The 23672-nt window shown below is 32.5% G+C and overlaps 2 protein-coding genes across 5 annotated transcripts; one reads left to right on the plus strand and one right to left on the minus strand.

Annotated features, from left to right (window-relative positions):
• The first annotated feature begins 1428 nt into the window (after positions 1 to 1428).
• LOC126857916 (probable E3 ubiquitin-protein ligase HERC4) lies at positions 1429 to 10068 on the plus strand. Of its 3 annotated transcripts, none has more exons than XM_050607805.1 (18): positions 1429 to 1584; positions 3625 to 3811; positions 3890 to 4000; positions 4092 to 4214; positions 4336 to 4611; positions 4716 to 4867; positions 4952 to 5068; positions 5210 to 5470; positions 5671 to 5798; positions 5996 to 6164; positions 6252 to 6539; positions 6889 to 7068; positions 7177 to 7263; positions 7330 to 7515; positions 7646 to 7956; positions 8043 to 8192; positions 8268 to 8607; positions 8690 to 10068. In XM_050607805.1, exons 1-18 carry the CDS (start codon positions 1510 to 1512, stop codon positions 8840 to 8842), a joined length of 3294 nt encoding a protein of 1097 aa, XP_050463762.1. In that variant the 5' UTR covers positions 1429 to 1509; the 3' UTR covers positions 8843 to 10068. The 3 variants fall into 3 exon arrangements, with proteins under 3 accessions (XP_050463762.1, XP_050463764.1, XP_050463765.1); XM_050607807.1 differs by lacking the exon at positions 1429 to 1584 and adding an exon at positions 1698 to 1826; XM_050607808.1 differs by lacking the exon at positions 1429 to 1584 and adding an exon at positions 2791 to 2857.
• A 121-nt stretch (positions 10069 to 10189) lies between these two features.
• On the minus strand, positions 10190 to 23268 carry LOC126857958 (proteoglycan 4-like). Of its 2 annotated transcripts, XM_050607902.1 has the most exons (7): positions 23114 to 23268; positions 18617 to 18778; positions 17143 to 17243; positions 15125 to 15204; positions 13025 to 13294; positions 12573 to 12710; positions 10190 to 11646 (listed from the first exon to the last, which is right to left on the minus strand). In XM_050607902.1, exons 2-7 carry the CDS (start codon positions 18739 to 18741, stop codon positions 11368 to 11370), a joined length of 993 nt encoding a protein of 330 aa, XP_050463859.1. In that variant the 5' UTR covers positions 18742 to 18778; positions 23114 to 23268; the 3' UTR covers positions 10190 to 11367. The 2 variants fall into 2 exon arrangements, with proteins under 2 accessions (XP_050463859.1, XP_050463860.1); XM_050607903.1 differs by lacking the exons at positions 18617 to 18778; positions 23114 to 23268 and adding an exon at positions 17869 to 18023.
• Positions 23269 to 23672: the final 404 nt, after the last annotated feature.

Raw genomic sequence — 23672 nt, forward strand, 5'->3', positions numbered from 1 at the left:
CGAATCATGCGCGTTACGGAAGATGCGCCGCGCAGTGTATGCGCCGCTCGTTTTTCCCGCCATGGAAGCAATAACATATGTAGAACGGATAACTCGCGATATAATATCGCTCGGAAGGGCGATCGAGCACGAATCACGGACGTTACCAAGACGCGCTTTATCGTTTTCGCGCCGCGGATAATAATAATAATACGAATAACTCGCGCTATTACCGCTCCTCAAGCTGATTTGTCTTTAATTCAATCACAAAGTTCGAACAAAAGATTAATATTTAATATACCTCACCTTTGCATTCACTGAACAGAGTACACTAAAGTAAACTTTTCGATTGGCGAGAAACAAAACTTGAACGCCTAAAATAATATACGTATATGCGTATGTGTAACACGATGTTGACAGTTGCGTGCGGCACACACACACTGTTTATGACTGTTTATTTGTGTCCTTGTATATTTTTTTATAGTTATATTTTCTCATTCCACAAATCTTTTCTCTCCTCACCACCGGCCCGACGCGGCGCATGCTTTAATTATTTAAATTCTTCACTTTAATTTATATTTTTTTCTTTTTCGAATTATTAAAATATATATAGATAAAATATATATAGATTCAAATCGAAATTGCAGTTTACACATTACCTCTTGTAGGAATTTATTTTCCTGATGTAACCAGATGATCTTTGGAAAAAAAGACGTGTGTTTCGTCTAGCTATTGCTATTTCTTATTTAATATTCTTTTAACAACACTTACACCTATGACACAATAATTAACTTTGCGTTATGTATTATATCCATTATTCCCTGAAAAGCGAAAGAGAATTATGTCAACTTTATTTTATTTAAATAATTATATTCTCGCCCCCATATATATACATAAATATCTTTAGAAAAAAATTGTACAAAAAGAAGAAAAACATATACATCCCAGTAAACACCATTTGTTGCAGCAATATAACAAATAATATAACACAAGTTATTCGTATGTTATATAACTGCAATACATATATCATGAGTATAACAATGAAATATATACTGGGTATATATCACATATTAATGACCAACATTCTTTTAATAATCGTACAAGTTCTATATCTTTTATAACGTAAAACTATGTGTTATGGGATAAGATTCGAAATCGCTTTATTGGCGTAAAAAACTCGATAAAACGTCACTAGCGAAAAGAGCGAAGAAAGTTGATATAGCGAGGGAAACATTTTATTTTAAAATGTCTCCACTCGTCTATCTTATATATTCTTGTGCCGTGATTGTCAAAAGGGACTCGCATAAATGAAAAAATCTATATGTATATGTGGTGTGTATATATATACATATATACATATGTATATACATGTATATGTATATATATATATATATATATATATATATATATATATATATATATACACCATGCATCTTGCACATTGCACATAGTGTCTATGTCTATATGCCGGATTAAGCGCGCATTATGTCTGATCATTAGAAAAGAAAATAAATATGTATATAACATTACATGCACTCGCCGCAATCGACTGATTCAATTGTGTTACTCTGTTTTGGACGAGACCAAAAATCATCGACCGAATATGTAAGTGAAGCAACGCAACGTAGTGCGTAGCCGTAATGGGATTTTAATGAAGGAATCCAATTACTTTCTGTTCCTTCGCGTTATGCTACGTCGGAGCATCGCGTTCCTCCAATTTTTTTTGCATCTCGCTCGCGCGCGTCGCGCCGTTCAGTCGTCCTCGTTTAACGAAACATCGAGGTGATTGTCGTGTTGTGACTGGTGACTCGATAACCTAACCATCGTTATCACGGAGGAGAGCTCAGGTACTATGATAGTTCAAATCTGGCCAACTTCGAGTCAGTGATTCGCTATCTTTATCTACACTGTGGTCTTGGAAAGAGACATTCAGGCAAAATATTCAGATATATAATTCGAATTTTAATGACATGTCCTTTTTTTCCTTATCGCGTATCACGAGATTTCGAATAATTTAATTCTCAACTAAAGGATGTAACGAATTGTGTCTCCCGGCTACGATATTAAAATATTCGATTTCGCTAAAAAAAAAACGAGGGAAGAAATTGTTATTTGTCAAAAATGACTTCGCACCGACGATATTCACGCAATGTCATTCCTCGTTCTAGAACCATCAAACATGATGATGTGAAATTATTCATTTATATCATGTTTCAAAAGAAATCTGTTCTTAAAAAACGATCACTTGTCTCATCTTTTATTTATTTATTCTTTTTAAATATATTACAAAAAATCGATAAATTTCTTTTTTTTGGCGTATTATGGCGTAAGGGGCAATTTATTCTAGAATCTTCGAGTGACAACATAAATAACTGTTGTTTGTGAAAGTATTCGATTGTTGATTCGAATTAACCTCTCAGTTGCACCAAGCGTTTAAGCACGTCGGCACGACGAATCCAAATTTTTTTCTTCCGTTACATTTTACTCACAGTATATATAAATACGCGCGAGATAAAAAACGCGTCTCGCGCACGCAAAAATCTTCGATTTGGAATTTGAAGTCAGAAATTTTATGGTTTCCGCGGATAAGGTTCACGTTCACGATGCGACGTGCAAATAGCGATAAACATCGCCGCATCCTCGTGGTCACCACAATTTGATTATTATCCCCGATGCGAGCCTGTCGAGACATTACGGAAGAGAGAGTTGCTATTACAAAGGAGTATTATTTTTAGGACGTACCACGCGTTTCGCGTAAATAACACGTCCCGCCCGCAAGCCTGACGCTTTTATGAGAGATACAGATAAATATGGTTAGTCGCTGACACGCACGATTCTTTTCTCGGCGTGATGTTACATAGTAGTATCCTCTTTTTAGGTATGCTCGGTTTCACCTACGGATCATTCATTCCTAAAGTGACATGATGTAAATTGTGTCTCGTGTTATTAACCGAAAGAGAAGCATCAGTGATTTTTGTTAATTGATTTATTTTAAGAAATAGATTTGAGAAAGAGTGACAATAAAACATATATTGATACATGTTTTAGAGATATTTGTATTGACAATTCACTAAAAATAGAATGTATTTCTGCTGTATATAGCAAAATTTTCGATCAATTAATTATTAAGCGACTAATGCAGCGATTAAACTACGGATTAAAAAATAAAACTGAGTGTGTATATTTTATGAACGAATTATTCATTCTTTGATGAAGTCAAATATTAAGACAAATTTACATTGTATTGCTTATTGGCATGTATTATATTATAAATTTACATTTTATTGCTTATTGGCGTGTATATTACACAGTATTAAAATAAAGAGTACAAAACATCTTAATATTTAATAGAATTATATAAAATAAATATTAATATAAATATTAAAATGTATATATCTATTAATAAATATTTGAAAATTAATTTATTTCAATTTGAAAAATTTTTCTTACTAATAATTAATAAATAAACAATAACGAATATCCTCCAACATTACCATGTAATTATATTTATTGTTGTTGTCAACTACCATGTTTTGTCAATTAAATGATTGATAAATATAATATATAATATTTAGTATTATATATTGATATTTTATGCAAATTTAATGGTGTATATTAATTTGAAATACATATCTGTTACTGTAGGCAAGCCAGTTGAAAAGATATTCAACGGATGAAAGTAATTTAACGGCAAAACGATTCAAAATTTGCAAGAGAATGTTTTGTTGGGGCAGTACTATACATGGAGAGTTGGGATTGGGTGGTATTGAGGACGAGAATATTTTTATGCCTCGGCAAGTGGATTTTGCAAAAGCTAATGAAGTTGAACAAAGTATGGTTCTTGAAAAATTTTATAAGAATATATAAAATTTTGATCACAAGAAAATATTAGCAAAAATTATAATTTTAGTTGCATGTGGAGAAAATTATACTGTAGTCATTACAAAAGATGGACTAGTGTACTCCTGTGGTAATAATGATTATGGACAACTTGGTCATGAAAAGGCAAGGAAAAGATTGCGTGAGTTTTTAATTAATAAAAATTTTCAATTAATATGTGATCTAGTGATATTTCTCAGAAATCATAAAATTTTCTATTTTTGCTAAAATAGAACTGATACCTGGCCTGGATGCGTTTGTATTCAAGAAAGTAGCTTGTGGCAGTTGTCACACTTTGGCTGTGAATGAATGGGGACAACTTTTTAGTTGGGGTTCTAATATGAAGGGTCAACTAGGTAATATATTTATTTACAATTTCGTATACTGATATGTTAAAATAACATTTCTAATGACACTTTTTCTCTATATTATAATTATGAATGTAATAATAATTATTATTTATTTATTGTTCTATAGGATTAAATAGCATTGATTGTACAGAACGCACACCACGTATGGTAAAAACATTGGGTACAAGCGTGATAGTGCAGATTGCGTGTGGGATAGAGCATTCGATCGCTCTGACCAATGATGGAGAGTTGTATGCATGGGGTAGTAATACAGAGGGACAACTAGGAATAGGATCTCACACAGTTACCGAAATAAAACCAAAAAGGATTTTTGCTTTAGCTGCTGTACCAATTGCATTTATTGCATGCGGAGGATATCATACTGTAGTTATATCAAAATCAGGTGAATTTTTATTGCATGGGCATATTATTGAAGAATCTTTCAGCATCATTCAATTTTGATGTTTGTTTAAATGCATCAACATTATTTGTTGTTTTCTCAAATAGGAGTTATATTTGCATGGGGACGAAATACCTTTGGACAATTGGGGCTAAATGATACAGAACAGAGAACTGTACCATGCCAGCTACGTACTTTAAGAAACGCAAAAGTATGTTATGCTGCGTGTGGTGAGGAATTCACTGTATTCTTGACATTGGTAAATTTTATCATAGCAATAATAATATTATATTTTGAAAATTAATGGCTCCCAATGGAAACTTATTGTCTGCGATTATTTCAGGATGGTGGAGTATTTACTTGCGGTGCTGGAATGTATGGTCAATTAGGTCATGGAAATGGTATGAATGAAATCTTACCGCGACAAGTTATGGAATTGATGGGTAGCACAGTAACACAAGTAAGTTATAATTTATAAATATAGTATTGGATTATAATTTTTTGTTCAATTTAATGTGTATGTATTGTACTAATTTTAATTATATGATTTATATTATATATAATATTCTGTATATATATTTATATATATTACATTATGTAGATATCCTGTGGCAAAAGACACACATTGGCCTTAGTACCATCTAAAGATAGGGTTTATGCATGGGGTCTAGGTGGTGCTGGACAATTAGGTAATCGTGCCTCACGAAGTGCCACAACGCCGCAAGTCGTACTGGGACCGTGGTCTTCGACGAATGGATCATCAATGAAGTTGGATCTGTATTCTAGTCCACAAATTGATTGTATCGTTAGACACATTTTCAGCGGCGCTGATCATTGTTTTGCCACAATTACCCCAAGAGAAGTGTGTGTTTTCTCATCATCTTATTTGTGTTTTTTATTAATTTATTCCTTTCAAACTTTCAAGTTTAAATTAGCTATTTTTTATTTTCTGGTTCTTATAAAAAAAGAGAAAAATGGAACGCGCGGTAAAATATTTAATCTTGCATCGTTTCTATAATAATAATAATAGATGAAAAATTACTTCTGCTTAAATATCTACAGGATAATATAGAACCAGATGACTGTAGAATATTAGGGTCAACCTCCCAAATTCTTACAGTGACAGAGGAAAAACTAGCTGACTGTCAAAAGGTCCCAGCAGGCTCGCAAGTTAATCATGAATTAATGACGTGAGTGGAATATATTATATTTTAATTAAGAAAAGTTGTGTGATCTAACAGAAATGTTAAACTTTATTCCTGTGAGCAAAAACATTAGCTCGCATTTTTTCTTTGCTCACATGTCATATCAAATTATATAATTCTGATCTAAATGATTTATACAACTTCACTTATACAGATTTCAATTATTTTTCCATTGTTTTCAGTTATCTAGAAACTGTATTCAAAAGTCAAGCGTGTATAAATGCGTCTTTTTTACTTGCTAATGATAAGCATTATGGTTGTTCGAGCAAACATCATGGGATTGATCTTGACCGCGCGATTAGATTATTCGGAATTATTTCAGAATTGGAGAACAATACAATTCAAGAATTGGTATGATTCAAGATGTATTATGGTATATAGAATATACTTAGAATGTTGAATAATATTGAATGACAACATCGTATTCTCTTATTTCAGATTTTCACATGCATAACTGATAGTCTAATACCATCATTCACCGATTCTCCGCTTGATGTTGAATCCTTGAGAGTGTACATAACATTACCATTGTATCATCGCTTTACGAATCAATCAAATTACAGCTCTTTACAGATACCGTTCTGTAAAGCTGTGTTAAAACTGAAAGCGGAGGCTTATAAAATTGTGAGCATATGGTGGAGCACGTGTGCCTCAGCATACTACTTTGAGAGACTCGTAAGGATTTACAAGTCCATCGTGTTGCGCATTGTAGAACAATCAACAGTGGTAAGATTCAACAAAAAAGATAAAATTGCATGTAGAAATAATGAGCGAATGACGATATACGCAGAAACTATTAAAGATTGTTTTGAGATTTTCAAGAACTTTCCTACATAACTCTTGACTTATGCTGCAGCTTTTTCGAAATCATATGCTTAGCATAAACGCAATCAAACATGTAGAAAGAAATTTCAAAATATTTCTATTGGCAGTATTTTGACTTCTTCCTACTGCAAAAGAAAAAAAAAATATTACAAAAAATGGAATATTTAATGGAAATTCCAAATTTTTTAGAGAAAAAGATATGATGGCTTATATATATGGTATAATACTTTAAAGCATGTATTTTTTGTAGGTTGTTTCATGGAATGAAAATCTAAAAGTTCTTCTAGAACTGTTACAATTATTATATAGACTAAATATAGCAGCTGGTATAAGAGTACCCTATGAAACATTTCACTTGCCAGAATTATCGCAACATATAGATATCAACCGTGATTACCTCATGTGGATGTCCGAAGAGGATCGGACTTTCGTAAGTCATCTCTGTCATAGCGAGTTTCTTAATTCACATGTACAAAGGAAATTAAAAGAAAGCGATATGAATATATTGCTGTACATTATAATTCTTGCAATTTTTCAGTACCGTAAAATATACTTTTGCAATTATCCTTTTCTATTCGATGCTGAAGCAAAAACCACATTACTCGAAACAGATCAAGCTATACAGGTATAAAAAAATAATACAAATTGTTAATAAATAATTGTATTTTACAATATGTTATATTTAAATTAGATGCAATCCGCAATGCATGAAGCAGCATCACGGGTTGTAAGAGATATGATGTTTGGTTTGGCTAGTGCAAATTCTCAGCATTATAATCAATTTGTGATATTGAACGTGTCGCGGAACGATATAGTCAAAGATACTCTGACGCAATTATCTCAGTATGATTCTAGTGAGTTGAAGAAACCACTTAGAGTGAGTATCACTCTGTAAACTCAGATAATTAGCATCTTTCAAGGAAATAAAAAAATTTTTACTTGAAGATTTTAAGAGTTTATATATATAATATATTTAGTTGCATGGGATTGTATTTGAATTCTTCCAGGTTAAATTTCACGGCGAGGAAGCCGAAGATGTAGGTGGTGTGAAAAAAGAATTTTTCATGCTTCTTTTGCGAGAGATTCTCGATCCTAAGTATGGTATGTTTAAAGAATATGAAGAAACAAGGACAATTTGGTTTAATTCGGACACTTTGGAGGATGAAATTATGTATTTTTTGATCGGCCTTCTTTGTGGCTTGGCTATTTACAATTTCATAATCATCGACTTACCATTTCCATTGGCCTTATACAAGAAACTATTGGGTGAATCGGTTGGATTGAATGACATCAAAGATATGTCACCCATAATGGCCAAGTATGTCATATTCCACATTGATATTTGTTATAGAATCATTGATGGATTAATGGTCTATTAACAAGTGTATGCATTTTTAACTGCAGAAGTATGCAGAGCATTCTCGATTACAATGAACCAGATTTTGAGGAAGTGTTCTGTTTGAATTTTGAGATAACTAGGGAAGTATTCGGCGAACAGAAAAGTTTCGATTTGCTACCTGGTGGTAGCAAAGTTTCTGTAACATTAAAAAATAAGTACGTAAGCATCATCCATATATAACCACTAATAGTGTCCTAAAAAGTGTGAAAGATTAATTTTTATTTATGTAGGCAACAGTATGTGAATCTCTATGTGGACTATATATTGAACAAATCGGTAGAATCGCAGTTTAAAGCATTTTATAAAGGTTTTCATAAGGTATGTGGAGGAAGAGTTTTAGAGCTCTTCCACAGTCATGAATTGATGTCACTGGTAATTGGTAATCAAAATTATGATTGGGAGGAATTAGAGAAGAATGCCACTTATAAGGAAGGCTATACCAAAAACGATCCCACTATCGTGCTTTTTTGGCAGGTCTTTCATGAGTTGCCATTAGAAGAGAAGAAGAAATTTTTACTTTTTTTAACAGGCAGTGATAGGATTCCTATACAGGGTATGAAAGCTATTAAGGTAAGAATAATATTATATTATATAGCTACAGTCTTTATACATCAAAAATTAATTTATCATTTGATATTTATTTTTGTTGCAGATAACAATACAGCCGATGACCGACGAGCGTTTCTTGCCTGCCGCGCACACGTGCTTCAATCTGCTTGATTTGCCACGATATCAAACGCGCGAAAGATTGAAATATAAATTGTTGCAAGCTATCCAACATAATCAAGGATTTTCACTTGTGTAAAAATGAAAATCCACATAAAGCCTTTTTCATGATTTTTGTAATTGTACAATTGTTAACTCTTTATTTGCATATGAAATTATATCCAATTTTATAAATTTGACAAAAAGAATATCTATGGAGAATAACGAGTTCCTTGCATAATTGCGTTGATGGTGCACAGAATTAGTCAATCTGTTGATCTTTCTTTGATGTCTAATTAGAAATCATTAAAAACGAATTATATACTTTTGTCATGCCATAGTACATGCCTAAACCTAATGGTCAATGATATAATATAATGTACCTCGGTACATAACAAAAGCGAGAAAATATATACAAGATCATAATCTGGAAAACAATTTTCTATTGTGATAATAACTCTTCGATGAGTTATGAAGTAAACAAATTATGAAAAAGAAAACTAAAAGTTTAAAAGAAATTTTTTAAACCTTTTGCTCAAATAAAAACTCGACTTATATCGGTTGAAATTATATCGATATTATTTTTTAATTTATTAAATATTAATATCAACAGAAAATGTGATAATGGAACTGATTAAATTTCGTTAAATTTGGTGTAAAAATTACAGTAGTGAAAGTTGAAAGTGATTAAGTAATAAAACAATTACGTTTTGTTTGCACACGGAAATCTATTCATATTACACAAAAATTTTAATGAATAAGTTGCTAGGAAATCGACAATTAATTGCGAAGAGAAACATGAGTTATTATTAATTTTTAAATGCGCTTAAATGTACTTGAGTCAAAAAGGGACACGATACTCAGGGAATGTCGCTTAGCAGTTTAATGAAAATGCGACAAGCACACAGACAAGATTCATAACTTTTCAAAAAGTCTAATATTTCATATCCGCCAGCACGTTGTTCATTTGAGAGTGTATTTTCGAGCTTATGTAAACACATAAATATTTAAGATGTATTAAAAAGAGATGCGCGGATGATAAAGTTAACAATGCAATTCCGATGTTTATATTAAAATAGTATATACACCGCTGAAGGAGAAGCCTTTATTTATAATGATTAGAATATATTTTTTAGGTTTGTTTTTGCGATGCATTTTTTTATGGGCAAGATTTAAATGATTCGAATAATACAGCACATATTCAAGCTGTATTTTTTGGTGAAATTTCATATGAACGTATATGAGATATTTTGTAAACTGTTGATATTTAGATGCGTTTCTTGTTTTTATGAAGCAAACGAGAAAATAAAAATATTTATCGTTATATATATCCACTGTTTTCAAAGTTCACTATATAAATTTCACAAAGTTTGATGTATGCACCATATTACACCATATTACATCATATTACAATATAGTAGCTAGTATAAATAGTAACTATCGGCACTTTTGTCTAGCATAAATTAATATTTATTTATTCACATCGATATATATGTTATACATCGATATACATTATTAAAAATTATTCGTCGGTTAGTTAATGGGCAGACTGTCGCGCTAAATTGCTTATAAAATACATCGCGTTTTATTAATAGTACAGATGATACTTCTCAATATGTTATCTCTCCTTTCGTGTTTCTTTCTTCATTCGATCGTTTATTTCGTTTAAATTTTTCTATATTCGACGTTATATTCGAAGTTCGTTATTGTATATTTTCCGTATCGTCATATTGTCTTTGCAATAAAAATACAATCTGCCGTTATCACTTGAAATATTTCAAGCGATTGCTTATGATCCGCCACTTCTTTGATTCGTATGGCAAGCGTTAGTTTTGTAAATCTGTTTGCAGTATTAATTCTATCACAATATTGAACTCATTTAGATCAGAAATTTCCAAACTGGACACGCAAGCAAAAAATTTTAAATTGTGAAAAACAATAAAAAAACAATCCTGCACAAAAAAGAAAAGACGTACAATATTATTAAATTATCCTCTACTATTTTTCGATGAAGATATAGATATATTTAAAGATTTTTACTCTTTTTCGATACATTTAGAAAAGAAAACGCGATATTCATGAGTCTGGAAATCTCTGAACAATGATGCCCGAATAATAAACCGAATATGCCGTAAAATATAAAGTGGATTTTTGTATAGTAATTATTTATTTACTCTATCCTGCAAAGACGAAAGAAAACCGAGAATCATATATACAGATCTCAGTATATACAGATTCGTACAAATTCGAAATTCGAATTGGAAGTTTTTCTTGAAAACCGAGAAGCGCACGAAATGTTACATGGAAGCGAGATTTCTTAGTATTTGGACCACATTCTGAAAGAGCGACAGCACAGTAATTTGTGCGCAGATTTGTGGCTCAAATATAAAAGAAAAAGCAACATCGTAAGACAAAATTTCGCGATAAAAATTTTTCATTTTTTGACTTATTAAGACAAATTTCTTCGCGCGCTTCTCTGATTTCTCGTGGATCTCTGAAAATCCATGAACAGCGTCCTGAGCATCTCGGCAATTTTCGAAAACACTTGTAATCGGAACATTCGGACCTGTTCGACGAAAACCTCAAGACGATGCTTCGTGCTCGTTTTTCAAAACGAAATATTTGCTAATGATGGTAAGCCGGTGTAAAGTATTGAGTACCCGGCGGTGCTCGATAACCCGGGTAGCTATTGTTCAAAGCGTGCTGTGCGAAGAAACCGCTATAGTCCTTGTTCACTCGGCGGGGCCTGAAAACCGGACCCTTCGCGAGCTCTATTCTAGCCCGATTCTCCGCCTCAACCTGGGCCTTCACAGATGCCGGCGGCCACTTCAAATCCCCTCGCATGTTGCCTGTTGCCGGAGCTTTGGTCGCTGCAGGTTGAGCCTGGTATACTGGTGCTGGTGTCTGGAGATTAAAATCAAAGATCAATAAAGCAATGACGGAATATTAAATAAATGTTTATGAAGCAATAATGTACCGCTATTAATAGTTCGAATGTTTTGTTTAAGAATGTTATTTTTCGATTAATAATACAATATATTTATTTTTATATTTACATTCATTTTTAAAACATGAGTCTTAGAATAAGATACCAGAAATTTCGCGGAAAAATCTAAAAAAGAATAACATTTTCGTTAGTGATGCGGAAATATTCTTCTTCTTTGAAGTCGACTCGGATTATAGGAACAGCTAGATGCGGGATATTCTTAGAGATAAATTTCAGAGCAATATGTAATCAATGCTAAGAGCGCTTGAAATATTTAACGGCTGATATGCTGCCAAAGGCTTGCTAGTGTAAAGCTTCCGCAAAACTATTATATCATATCATTCCATCCGACAGCTCGCGTGTACTTTACTTTTCGCGTTTCTTCGAAACTTTCATGTTTTCATATTCTGTTTTCGCTGTTTGAGAAGGCGCGTATAATATTACTGCATTATTTTTAGTAAGATTAAAGTCGTGTGGGAGATGTGTAACATAATATCAAACATTATCAACACATATTATCGAATTTTTGCAATGTAATATAAAACGTTCGACTCATGTATAATAACTGAATTAATTTAAATTTTTATTATTTCATTACATTTTACATAAAGTATGTAAACCATCGAATAAAAAATATAGGATATGAATATCGTATTAAATCGCGAAAATATATTGTTATATATATATGAGAAGAATTTGTATATGAGAAAAAATAATGAAATAAAAATGTAACAATTTTGTATTTTTAAAGAATTATTATTATATTATATTTAGAGAATTATTAGAGAATATTATTTACTTGGCATGAGTGTTAAATTCTTCTCGCTCCCCCCTAGATTCTCACCTGTGAGATAGGTGGCTCAGGACGAAGGATGATAGTGGAAGGTGGTGCCTCGAACGCCGCAGGAATAGATGGATGATAACTAGATTGAGTCTGTTGGTGCCTCTGCGGTGTTCGGTCGTTGGGATCCTGAGGGTGTTGCTGAAATGCAGAGAGAATAAGCCAGTAAGTTTCGTTGCATACCGTCGCATTGAAACATTATTTATCATACCCACGCAAAAATATTTATACCAGTTGCAATATCTTGCAAATCTTCGTTAAAAACATCTCTTTGTGTTCAAGGACGACATATTGTCCTTGAATCTGAATTGTACGTTGTATTTCGCGATATGTTCTTTCTCTCACATCCAAGACTGCTCGCAATGTCATTGCAGTTTCTCTTATCGGAAACTATTCCCGGCTCTTCCAAAATTGCGGAGGACCATGTCAGTCACATCCATGCGAACATCACTTACCTGCCAAGGCTGGGACTGTTGATGTTGACTCGGAAACGGAGGATGCTGCTGATGCGGAAGAGGCGAGGTCGCCGGAGGTGTGACCGGCGCCCAACCTTTGGGATTCGTCTGTTGAAAGTGCGATGGTTGTCGCAGAAGCGTACTGCCTGGACTGACTGGCGACGGGGATGACGGGACGGCTCTCTGCGGTGTGACCGCCGAGGATGGTTGGGGTGACGGACCTGATGTGGGACTGCTCTGGTACGAGCCGAGATCACCGTATCCACGGGTCTTACCGGAGGAAAACAGATAATTTGTTGTTCAGGCTCGAGCGAACACAGGCTCGAACGGATTAGCCTGGCATCTCTTCTCGACGAAGAGAGGACTAATGTATGTTTTTATGTACGAAAATCTGCGAGACAATACATATCCGCGGAAGAGCAGTTCTCATGAGAAAATATATGAAAATATATGAAATCCTTCACTAATTTAACGTCTAATTTAACTTTTAGTTAAATTAGTAAAGTCGCATTAATTTTATTATCATTTCGCGCGTTTTCATTTTAAAATACAATGTAAAAATTTACTTATACGTACACTCTAAATCTTCTAAAAAATATTAATTATTTATTTTATTTAATTATTGTTTCTAAATGTTTTCTAAATATATGTATTCTAAATAACTAACTTTTCTAAATATATGTATTCTAAATAACTAATTTGAATAAAGTGCATTAAGTTGATATTCTATAAAAATTAAAATCTGAAGATTGAAAGTACTGTGTGATATCTGTAAATATCTATAATCGATCTAAGAGAAATATAAGCGCGATTTTTTAAATAATTATGTAATTATAAATATATTGTGTATGAAATGATTATTTAAATTAATACAACTTGTAATTTTTCGCGATTCGCTCGAGCCAAGCATCATTTGTTTTATCAAAACAATTGTGCACCAATTTAATTTTTTTTTTCTGACTTCCGGCAAATGAGTGTCTTGATTGTCTTGATCACAATAATGTGACGACTCGTGTATTTAAGAGTGTGATCCAGCTGTGCTCATATTGGATATCTTCGTATTTTCATTTTTCTAAAGATATCGATATTTACTGCGTGCACCAATTCATTGATGGAATCAGAGATGGAGAACAACACTTTAGATCGACTTAATAATTTCTCTATTTAAGATATTGAGAGATATTCATAATTTATATGATATTAAAATTTGACAAAAAATTTAATTTATTTATAATTTCATGATTATATCACAATAAAAATTTAATTTGGGGCTTAATTATGGCAATATTTAAAAATTAAGAAAAATTATTTAAAAATTAAAATTTCCAACTTTATCAGTCAAATTTGATAGCTTAATTCATAATCTTACAGAACTTTGTATATTATATGTATATATATATATATATATATATATATATATATATATATATATATATATATATATATATTGTGGTTTCTCCATCTCAGCTTCGAGTAAAATAAGATTGATATGCATACACACAGAGAATGAACGTGAACAGTACAAAAAAGAAACACGTAATGAACATTGTTGCATTCACTCTACACGCATAGCAAGATGCAGGAGGAGCTATTACACTAATTGGACATAAATAATATTACGAAAAAAATGCAGGCAACATGTAAACATTCCCACAAAGTGTCCGTGTCTTTTCGGAACATTTTAAAGTAACTTGAACTCAAATCTTTTGCACGATTATGTTTATGTGTTTTATATAAAATAATAAAGATTGTTACACGAGAAAAAAAATATAGTGAAGATTGTATTAAAAATTTTAACAATTTTAAAGATTTTATGTGAATATATTGTTTTACTGTAAATAATACGTTATAATAATAGAGTTAATTTTTCTTACAATTTTTCTCATTAATATTTCATCTTTTTTTTATTTTCTTATTTCTTTAAATATGTTAATGTCAATACAAAGCAAAGATAAGGAATTTAAAAATTAATCTTGATCGTTTATTATTGTCTTTTATCTTATCAGAGCAGCATACGCGCGAACCGCATAAAAATATTAATATCTATAGAAGGAAGAAATATATCTGTGTAAACAAGTATCTAATTATTTATCTTCTTACCTTCGCTTGGATGGGAGTTTGCTCCACGTAGTCGAAGTCTTGATCTTCTGGAGGCGGTGGCCAAGCTACTCGTTTGAGACCTAAGAAACGATAATAATAGAAATTTGCAGTGCCAAAGGTCGTTATCTAATTTTTATTTCGTTTTTACGATTATGACGTACAACTGTTTTATTAAATTAGTAAATTAATTTAATGATTCAACTAAACAGTATTTTTTTAAGAAAAAAATTACGCTTTAATCTTGGACAATTTTCGAAATAATGTAAAGTAGCGTAGAGTATTTTTAGATACTGCAGACGTCTTTGTAGATTAATATAAATATTCAAATATTCTCTTTGGCATCGACATTTATTTTTCGTAAATCTCAACCGAGAAATATTCATATATAATTTTATTTTATAATATTACTAAATTATCTAAGGTGTTGTAAAACATAATCGATTTCAATTAATAGCAAAAAATTACGCCATTTATTTGTCACTAACATTATTCACTAATGTCACTAATGTCAAATTATCCATTTAAATGTAATCATCATTCTCATAATCGTTATATTATATAATGATATATATAATGCATATACATATATATATATATATAATGATCATTACCGTAAACTGTCGCCAATTCTTATCGACACACTTGATCTAACGTTTATCGCACTGAATGACAATTGTCGATAATCGCAGCGATTATTACATGACTTTTCCGTCAACATTTACCCGGAATAATATTAAATGACGTATAATTCTAATGTTAGGCAGCTCTTACACATCGATTGGATCGCATCGCGAATGTGTCGCAACGAGCGAATATTACTACATCCATATGCGAGGTCACGCGTCGTTAATCGCATAAAGTGTGCGAATATACTTCCTGGCAACTAATAAAACTCGCCTGGATTTGATACGTCACATACCGATTCGATTCGCAGGTGGAATTTGCTAGTTTAGTCCCGGAATCGCAAAGACGACTCTGCCAAAACGAATACCCGCCAACTACTAACGCCATGGTGAAGTCACCTGCACCTTTCATTATTGCGGAAACTAGCTGGCTACCGATTTTAGAGCTTTTCTGGTGACCGGCCAAGAAGTGGGGAGAATCGACATTGTGCCCGATCAAGAAGGGGTAATCCCGCGCCCTAGAAGAGGACCATGTAAAGAATGCCCGAGGGATCTCTCGATCTCAATGATCTTACAATAAGTCGAAAGATCCAGATTTATCTCGACGATAATCCATATTTCTTAAACGCTGTTTGTTGTAAAAAAATTCTGTAGGATTAGGGTAAGAAATGTATATGCACATATAACAGGATATTTTTTATCAAAATACAATAAATATACGTTTTTTAAAAATTAATTTTTTATTAATTTCTCTTTGGCGATCATCAAAGCAGTAAAATCAGAGCAGCTCTTGATTCTCACGGATTGATCAAAATCTCAAAAACATATTTGACAATAATAAATATTTTTCTCCTAATCGAAGATTTTTAGGAAGAATGTGCATCTATGAAGACGTCTTTCTCGAATATAACGCTCGGTGTTCACGCACTGAAAGACTCGTATATTTTGCGAAAATCTGTCATTAATCCGATGAAGTTTCGTCTTTGAATCGCGGCCAAAGCATACGATATAACAAGAGTAACGACTGTGTCATGCTAAATTGAAAATATGTTGCCAACGATACTGACATTAATTTAAAAAACTGATGTCACCAGTAATCGATCACTGAATCGCAACCGATATTCACGATATTTGCATTATTATGAATCATCGCAATTGTTATACGATGATGCAGCAATAGATCTTAGTGTGTCACGACATTAAGCCGTAATTAAATTTATTCAAACAAGCAAATATAAACTTGGACATAATCTCAGTATCAAAATATAGAGATTTTTAAAAATATTATGTTTTATACTATTAGATTGTTTTAGATTATTTTATGATGTAAAACAATTTTAGATTATACTTTAAAGAATATATAATCTCACTTTCAAGAAACGTTTCTTCACTTACCGGGTTGACCACCGCGCTGTCTTGCTTCTTCTTCTTCGAGCATACGTAAAACCGCGCTATTCTGCAAGTTAGCTGGTTTGGCCAACTGGTTGAAGTCGATTCTGGAAGAAGAAAAATTCTGTTTAAACTTGATTTAATTATTATTTCGAACGTTGTATAAATATTCAATTCTTTAAATAATTTTGCGCTCACTTTCTACAACAAGTGTTCATAAATATCTATATTCGATCGTATAAATAAAAGCAAGCGTAATCTTTGAAAAAAATATAAGTAAAGTTGTTAAAATATTATATTTGAAACTAAAGTATTTATTTTTATAAAAGATATATGTGTGTATATGTGAGATGTGTATTATAATTTTACATAGAAAGAAAGAAACTTATATGACATTTACAAGACAATATTTCAAAATATAAAATCAATATATAAAATCAATTTTTCATAATAGGAGGCAACAGAGAACGCTTCTGCCTTTTGCTTCGCTTTTATTTCATATCATCCGTTGTTTTATACATCATTGGCTAAAGTCGAACGTTGCATTGGAATGGAACAAAAATTCTTCGCCTGTCAACAACCAACGTGTAAAACCGCTAGTTGAAGAGCTGTCAAGTCGTCAAATAAGACCACAACTTCCGGAAAGTAGAAACGTATTAATTTTCGAAAATATTCGAAATGAAAGAGTTGTATTCTCTGCAGATCTTAAGAATTTGCGAAAATGATCATCACCTCTTCGTAGTGATCATCTTGATGCGGCGCGAATAGCAGACGACGATGTCGATAACGGAGGCGAGCCGGCGCGTCCACGGTTCATGAAACGCGAAACTAAGTCAAGTACGAAGAGACGCGATGCAGCCGTGGGCTTTGCGCAGGGCGGCGATGAAGAGTCCGGCCTCTCCGGCCGTTTATTTCTAACCGCGGCCGCTGATTCGACCCTCTGAAAATAACTAACACCGCGAACGGCATCGACGCCATCGGCTGATTCACGCGGCGTCGTCGCGCGACCGACATCGGCTGCCGATCCAAACTATTGCGAGACACGTGAGACAAGGCGGAGGAGGCTGATGCTCGATGATTGACGCAAGGTGGTCGACCAGTTTTAGATTCACCGGGCGGTTTCGGCAGTAAAAGCATCGTGAGTCATTCAAGTCAATCGCGAAGATCCGCAGTATGCATCGGGGTTATTGTCCGCTTTGTTATCTTTTAAATTAGGTCAAGGAATGTTTTCGAGATAAGGAGAACGATGCTCATGAAACAGATTGATATAATTAATGATTATAAAGTGTTTTTTATAACGAGTTACAAAATTGAGATAATATTAACGAATGATAATTTATACTTGTCATTGGAAAATTATTGCAACGATGATAGTTGTTTGAGTTATTTGAGAATTAATGAAAAAGATTTTTTAAATCTAAATATGTGTAATGACAAGTTTAAATAATGTCCGTATTTGTCATATAATAAAAAGACTTACCCGACTGCACCGTTAGCTAAAACTTGAGTCTGCCTATCTAGAGTCTCCTGTATCGCTTGTGGCGAATATAAATTAATAGGAGAATTGAATTGCTTGTTCACAAGCCTCGCCTTTTGGGTTGCCATGTTGATACCTTAATCTTGAAGATCTATTCTTTAATTACTGCAACATAAAAAAAGTTATTCTAAGAGAGACGATATGTAGAAATATTAAAAGACTTCTTAAATGTTGAGGATTAATTGCGACGATGTTAATCTGATAATAGAAAATTGTTTTCGTAAAATAACAAAATCTTCAGAGGAAAAACATACTTTTTTTGATTTTACATAATTTTGTTCCAATCTTAATTTATATAATTTTATTTCTAAATCTTGCAATCGTCATACGAAAATAATACGCAATCAATATTAAATAATGGAATAAAAGTGTTACGAATTGATAATACGACGACAGATGTTCTGAATATTTTTTTCACCTCGTTTATATAAAATCAGAGAAAATAATATTATTTATTGTATGATGTTATTTTCTGAAGCGTGCCACGCTCGAATTATCATTTATCTGCCATCACCGCGCTATTTACATGTGTATTCTGCCAAAATCCACTACATCAAATTGCGTATCTATAGAATCTTCTCTTATAACATAAATATCTCTCTTACTAATAACCATTACATACGCATCTGCAAATTAAGCGCGGCAATAAATAACAAAGGTAATATTTTGTTTTTGTGAAAAATTACGATCATTAATCTGCCGTGATTATCACTGAAATCCACGTGACATGATGAACGATGACATTTCTATATTGACACGTGAGTCACGCATTCCAAATCGATCGTTAATCGCGCGAGACTGAAGAGCAAGCATAATTTCGGAAATTGGGTCATCTCGAAGAGATCGTTCAACGATCGTTTGATAATGTTTGGTTACTCGATCTCAGCCTGAAAGAGACAGACTCTATACTGTCACAACGCGAGATATTATTCTCAGACTTGTGCCAAGAAATTCGCGCAGGAACGCGAATCAAGTATTTAATTAAAAAAAAAAGTTTTTCTCGTGTACAATTCAGTGACTAACTATTATCGCAACTAAAGAGAAAAATTTAAAATTACATCCCTTTCTTCTCTCCTTTCATAGATACGCAGTTTGATAGATATATTAGAGAAATAGATATATTTTAAACATTTTATACTTTTATATATGTTCCTATCATTAATTTAATTTAAAATATGTGAGTGTGTTCATTTCATCATTATTAATGATTTTTGAAATATCAATGTCGCAGCAATTAAATCTGGTCGTTTCAGTAGCGATAAGACAATCGCGAGTTCAGTGACATACATGTGCAAAATAGCTTTCTGTCTTTATCGCGTCGTATAACGGATCGCAAAAAATATATCGGTTCACGAATGGCATCTTTATCACCCCCGTATTGCTTCTCTCAGAATACTTTACTTTACCCTCTTTGCGCGTCATTGAAAGATTTAACGCGCATATCTATATCGAAAGCCAGAAAAAACTCACGGACTTGGAGATGCGATTTACAGCAGGTGAAGCATTCCGCTAGTAAATATCTTCCACGTAGTCGACAATATGTGAGAAAGTATTCGAAAAGATATTCGGATTGCTTCAACGTGCGATGCGCAAAATCTTTTGTCAAGGTTTTCTGTTCAAATTTAACGATGGTGTGGGCGTTTTTTTATAAACAGTTCTATATACTTATTCTCACTCTATATTCTCGGAGTGTATAAATATATTCAATCTATTTGATACTTGTGAAATACTCCGTATTTTTTATTGAATCTTTCTAGCTGAAAAGATAAAATAATACTGGTTATTAATTAAACGCTTCTTGCAAAATTGTAGCGATCTATTTCTGATGGATTCTCCTTGTAATCTTGCGTATGCGTATTTTGTTCATAACACATTCTCAGCATATTTATAACCGCACTTATAAATACTGCTTATTATTTCTCTTTGCCATTAAATATTTTACCCGTAATTATTATATATACAAAATATGTTAACATAAGTGATCTGCAACAGTTGATTTCGAAACAGTTGCATTTTGTTGTTATAGATTCTTTTTTTATTATTGCCTCTTACATATGTAACATTTTCAAACAACGTTATTTGAAAAATTTCGAAGAATTTTTGCTTTTAATAAAATAAAGAGTATATTAACTACATATTGTATTCAACTATCTAAAATTGTCTATAAAAACAAAATGTGTCCATCTTTTTTCTTCTTCCCTTTATTTTGCGATTCAATTTTTTTGGCATTCGCTTAATTGTGGATCTTAAAAACCGCGAATCTGTTTAACTTTTGAAAATCTCTCAAATTCTTACCGACACGTCCCTGTTAGGCACCCATCGGTGGCCTATACCGCGGTTATTTTCGCCTAGAAATTCCTCCGAATATATCTACATCGTCCGCAAAATCTCTACTTCTCCCTCCTCTTACCAGCTGGTCTTTGGAGCATGCATACTCTCCTCCGGGTCGTATTGAATTACATTAAAGCTCGCACGTCATAATAAAAATTGGTCGATGATGGAATGTGTGTCGATTTATTAATAGCACGGTATTATAATCGATATTGTTGTGTTTGACGAAATGTTACAATAATTTCTTGCAACATTTTCACTAATTTATAGAGTTATATATAAAATACTAATATTAAAAGCTGAAATAAAAATTGAAATGTAAAACTTACATTAAAATGTAAAATTCAATAGTTTATTGCAAACTGTATCGATGTTTGAACGACGATGTCATGGCCTCATCGGAAATTCAGTTTCCATTCAGACGTACCGTACCATGTGCCATCAATGAAAAATACCATATAAAATGATCGATTCTTCGAAATCATTTTTTATCCTAAATAGAATGTTGGATATAATCAAAGTATAAATAATATTAGAATGGTCTGTTGCATCAAATAAAAGTGACAATGCAAGAATTTTTCAATAATACAATCATAGTAGCTATAAATAAAATCATTATAAAATTATAAATATTAATTTTATCATAAGTGAATAACAAATAATAACCATTTTTAGCCTAACCAGCAAAACAAGAAAAAGAGATTTTTCTTTTATAAAATACTTTTAAAACTTTTGAAATATTGAATATTAATACTAATTATCCAATATATTTATCTTGATCGCAAAAAAGTTAATTTCAATATTCTAAAATCAGTTACTGCTAAAATACAAAAATTAATTCTATAAATAGAACACATTAATTTTATCCATTATTTTTCGTAGAGTTATGATACACGCATAATCGTATCAATATCCCACGACGCAATTGGCATCAAAGAGAGAGTGATGATTTTTCCGCATTACGTTGTTTACGAAGTGACACATGACGTATCTCCTATTTCTGGCGAATTGTTTCAACAATATACGATACAACGCGCGTATAATAACTTTTGGCCGTCCGAATTCTGACGGATTCATCTGTGGTAGTCACACAGTAATGCGAATAGACGGGGTGACGCGCTGAAAACGTTGCCGTGTAAATTTCAGTCAACATTTCATTTAAAAATCACGGGATATTCCTGACATTTCAGGCAATGCATTGCGTTGATTCACAATTCTCAAACCGTCTCGTCCGTCAAGCAAATTTTTAATTTAATACAACTTTTTCACATGACATAGAAAATCGATACTTTACACTCTAATTAAATCATTCATTATGTACTGTCTGATTTATGTGTCACGAATAAAAAGATTGGATTTAAAATATAGGGAATACAATATACATATAAAAATAAATTTTTCTAATTAATTTATGTATGATTAAACTTAGAATCCATAAATCGCGCGATCCATAAATCTTAAACTTATTATCTAAAAATTTCCTAAGAACAAATTTTAGAACTGTTCACAACATGTAAGAATCTATAATCAAATTTTGATTATAAATCATTGTTAATATAATGGATAATTCTTATTCTTTTTATTGTAATCATGAACGGTTTTTTTACTATAAATATTACTACAAATTAATTACTTGATTTAAACTTTTGACAATAAGACTATTAAATGCCAAGATGATAATGAGAATGGAAACTATCTTGCCAATAAAATTAATTATAACAAAGCAACGATTGATCGAGTTTTCAAAAAGAAAAATTTATAGAAAAAAAATATCTAATAGTCTTATCAATTATCTCTTAAGATTTAGAATACTTCTTTTTTTCTATTAATCTTCTTCATTTTTGCTTTATATTCCTCAATCTTTCTTCAAATTTTTATATTTTATTATAGATTCTCCCTTTGATTTCTCTTTTTTTCTGTATTCTCAATATTATTTTTCTCAATGTTTCACACTCTCTCTGGGTCATCTATATCTTCCACAGTTTCCACTTTTTAATAGTTTCTCTTTGTCTTTTTTATTCCTGGTCTGTATCTTCCTCTAGATTTTTTCGCGGAATGCATCGATGAATGACAAACGAGTGATGCAACATGTGTGAACGCAGCACCTACCTTCGCGCTAATATACGTGGAGAACGCGGGTTCCTCGGGTGGCGAAACACACTGGACTCTCGGAAAAGCTAAAGCACTAGAGAGTAGCAGAAGACAACTATCGTCGACCCCCTCCCACACCCGGAACCATCGAATTCGTTCTGCCCTCGCGCCTCTTCCCTCATCGCGGTTATTTTCGACACCCAGGATGTTCTCTCTCTCTTTCTTTTTCTTTCTTTAATGTTTGCGGCATTTGGCGGATTTCCTGGCAATTCTCGCGGGAAAGCATCGTCTGCGTTTTCCTGCACTTCATTTTCGAAAAATCTCGTTGTGATTTACATAAGTTTGAGAGGCAGAAACATGTCGCTGATCGTATAATTGAGAGTGCGAAATTTATTTTTAAAAATATATCACAAAAAATCGCACACGGATATTTTTTCTTTTTTATTTCTTTGCGCAAAACGTTCGACTGAAAACGACGCAATATAAAATCACATGTAGATTGCGTGACGTCAAATGTTACTGGAATTTCTGCAAAATAAATTTCATAAAAGCACCTAATATATGAACGAATATCTTG

The sequence above is a fragment of the Cataglyphis hispanica genome, chromosome 23 (assembly GCF_021464435.1).
Source record: "Cataglyphis hispanica isolate Lineage 1 chromosome 23, ULB_Chis1_1.0, whole genome shotgun sequence".
NCBI lineage: Eukaryota > Metazoa > Arthropoda > Insecta > Hymenoptera > Formicidae > Cataglyphis > Cataglyphis hispanica.

Excerpts from the sequence above, each read along its gene's own strand:
- LOC126857916 (XM_050607805.1), top strand. The coding sequence starts at position 1,510 with ATGCACTCGCCGCAATCGACTGATTCAATTGTGTTACTCTGTTTTGGA. Across the intron at positions 1,585-3,624 it reads AAAAATCATCGACCGAATAT|GCAAGCCAGTTGAAAAGATA; the intron begins GTAAGTGAAGCA and ends CTGTTACTGTAG. Across the intron at positions 3,812-3,889 it reads AGCTAATGAAGTTGAACAAA|TTGCATGTGGAGAAAATTAT; the intron begins GTATGGTTCTTG and ends TTATAATTTTAG.
- LOC126857958 (XM_050607902.1), bottom strand. The coding sequence starts at position 18,741 with ATGGCAACCCAAAAGGCGAGGCTTGTGAACAAGCAATTCAATTCTCCT. Across the intron at positions 13,295-15,124 it reads AAACTCCCATCCAAGCGAAG|ACCCGTGGATACGGTGATCT; the intron begins GTAAGAAGATAA and ends TCCTCCGGTAAG. Across the intron at positions 11,647-12,572 it reads CTGAGCCACCTATCTCACAG|ACACCAGCACCAGTATACCA; the intron begins GTGAGAATCTAG and ends TTTAATCTCCAG.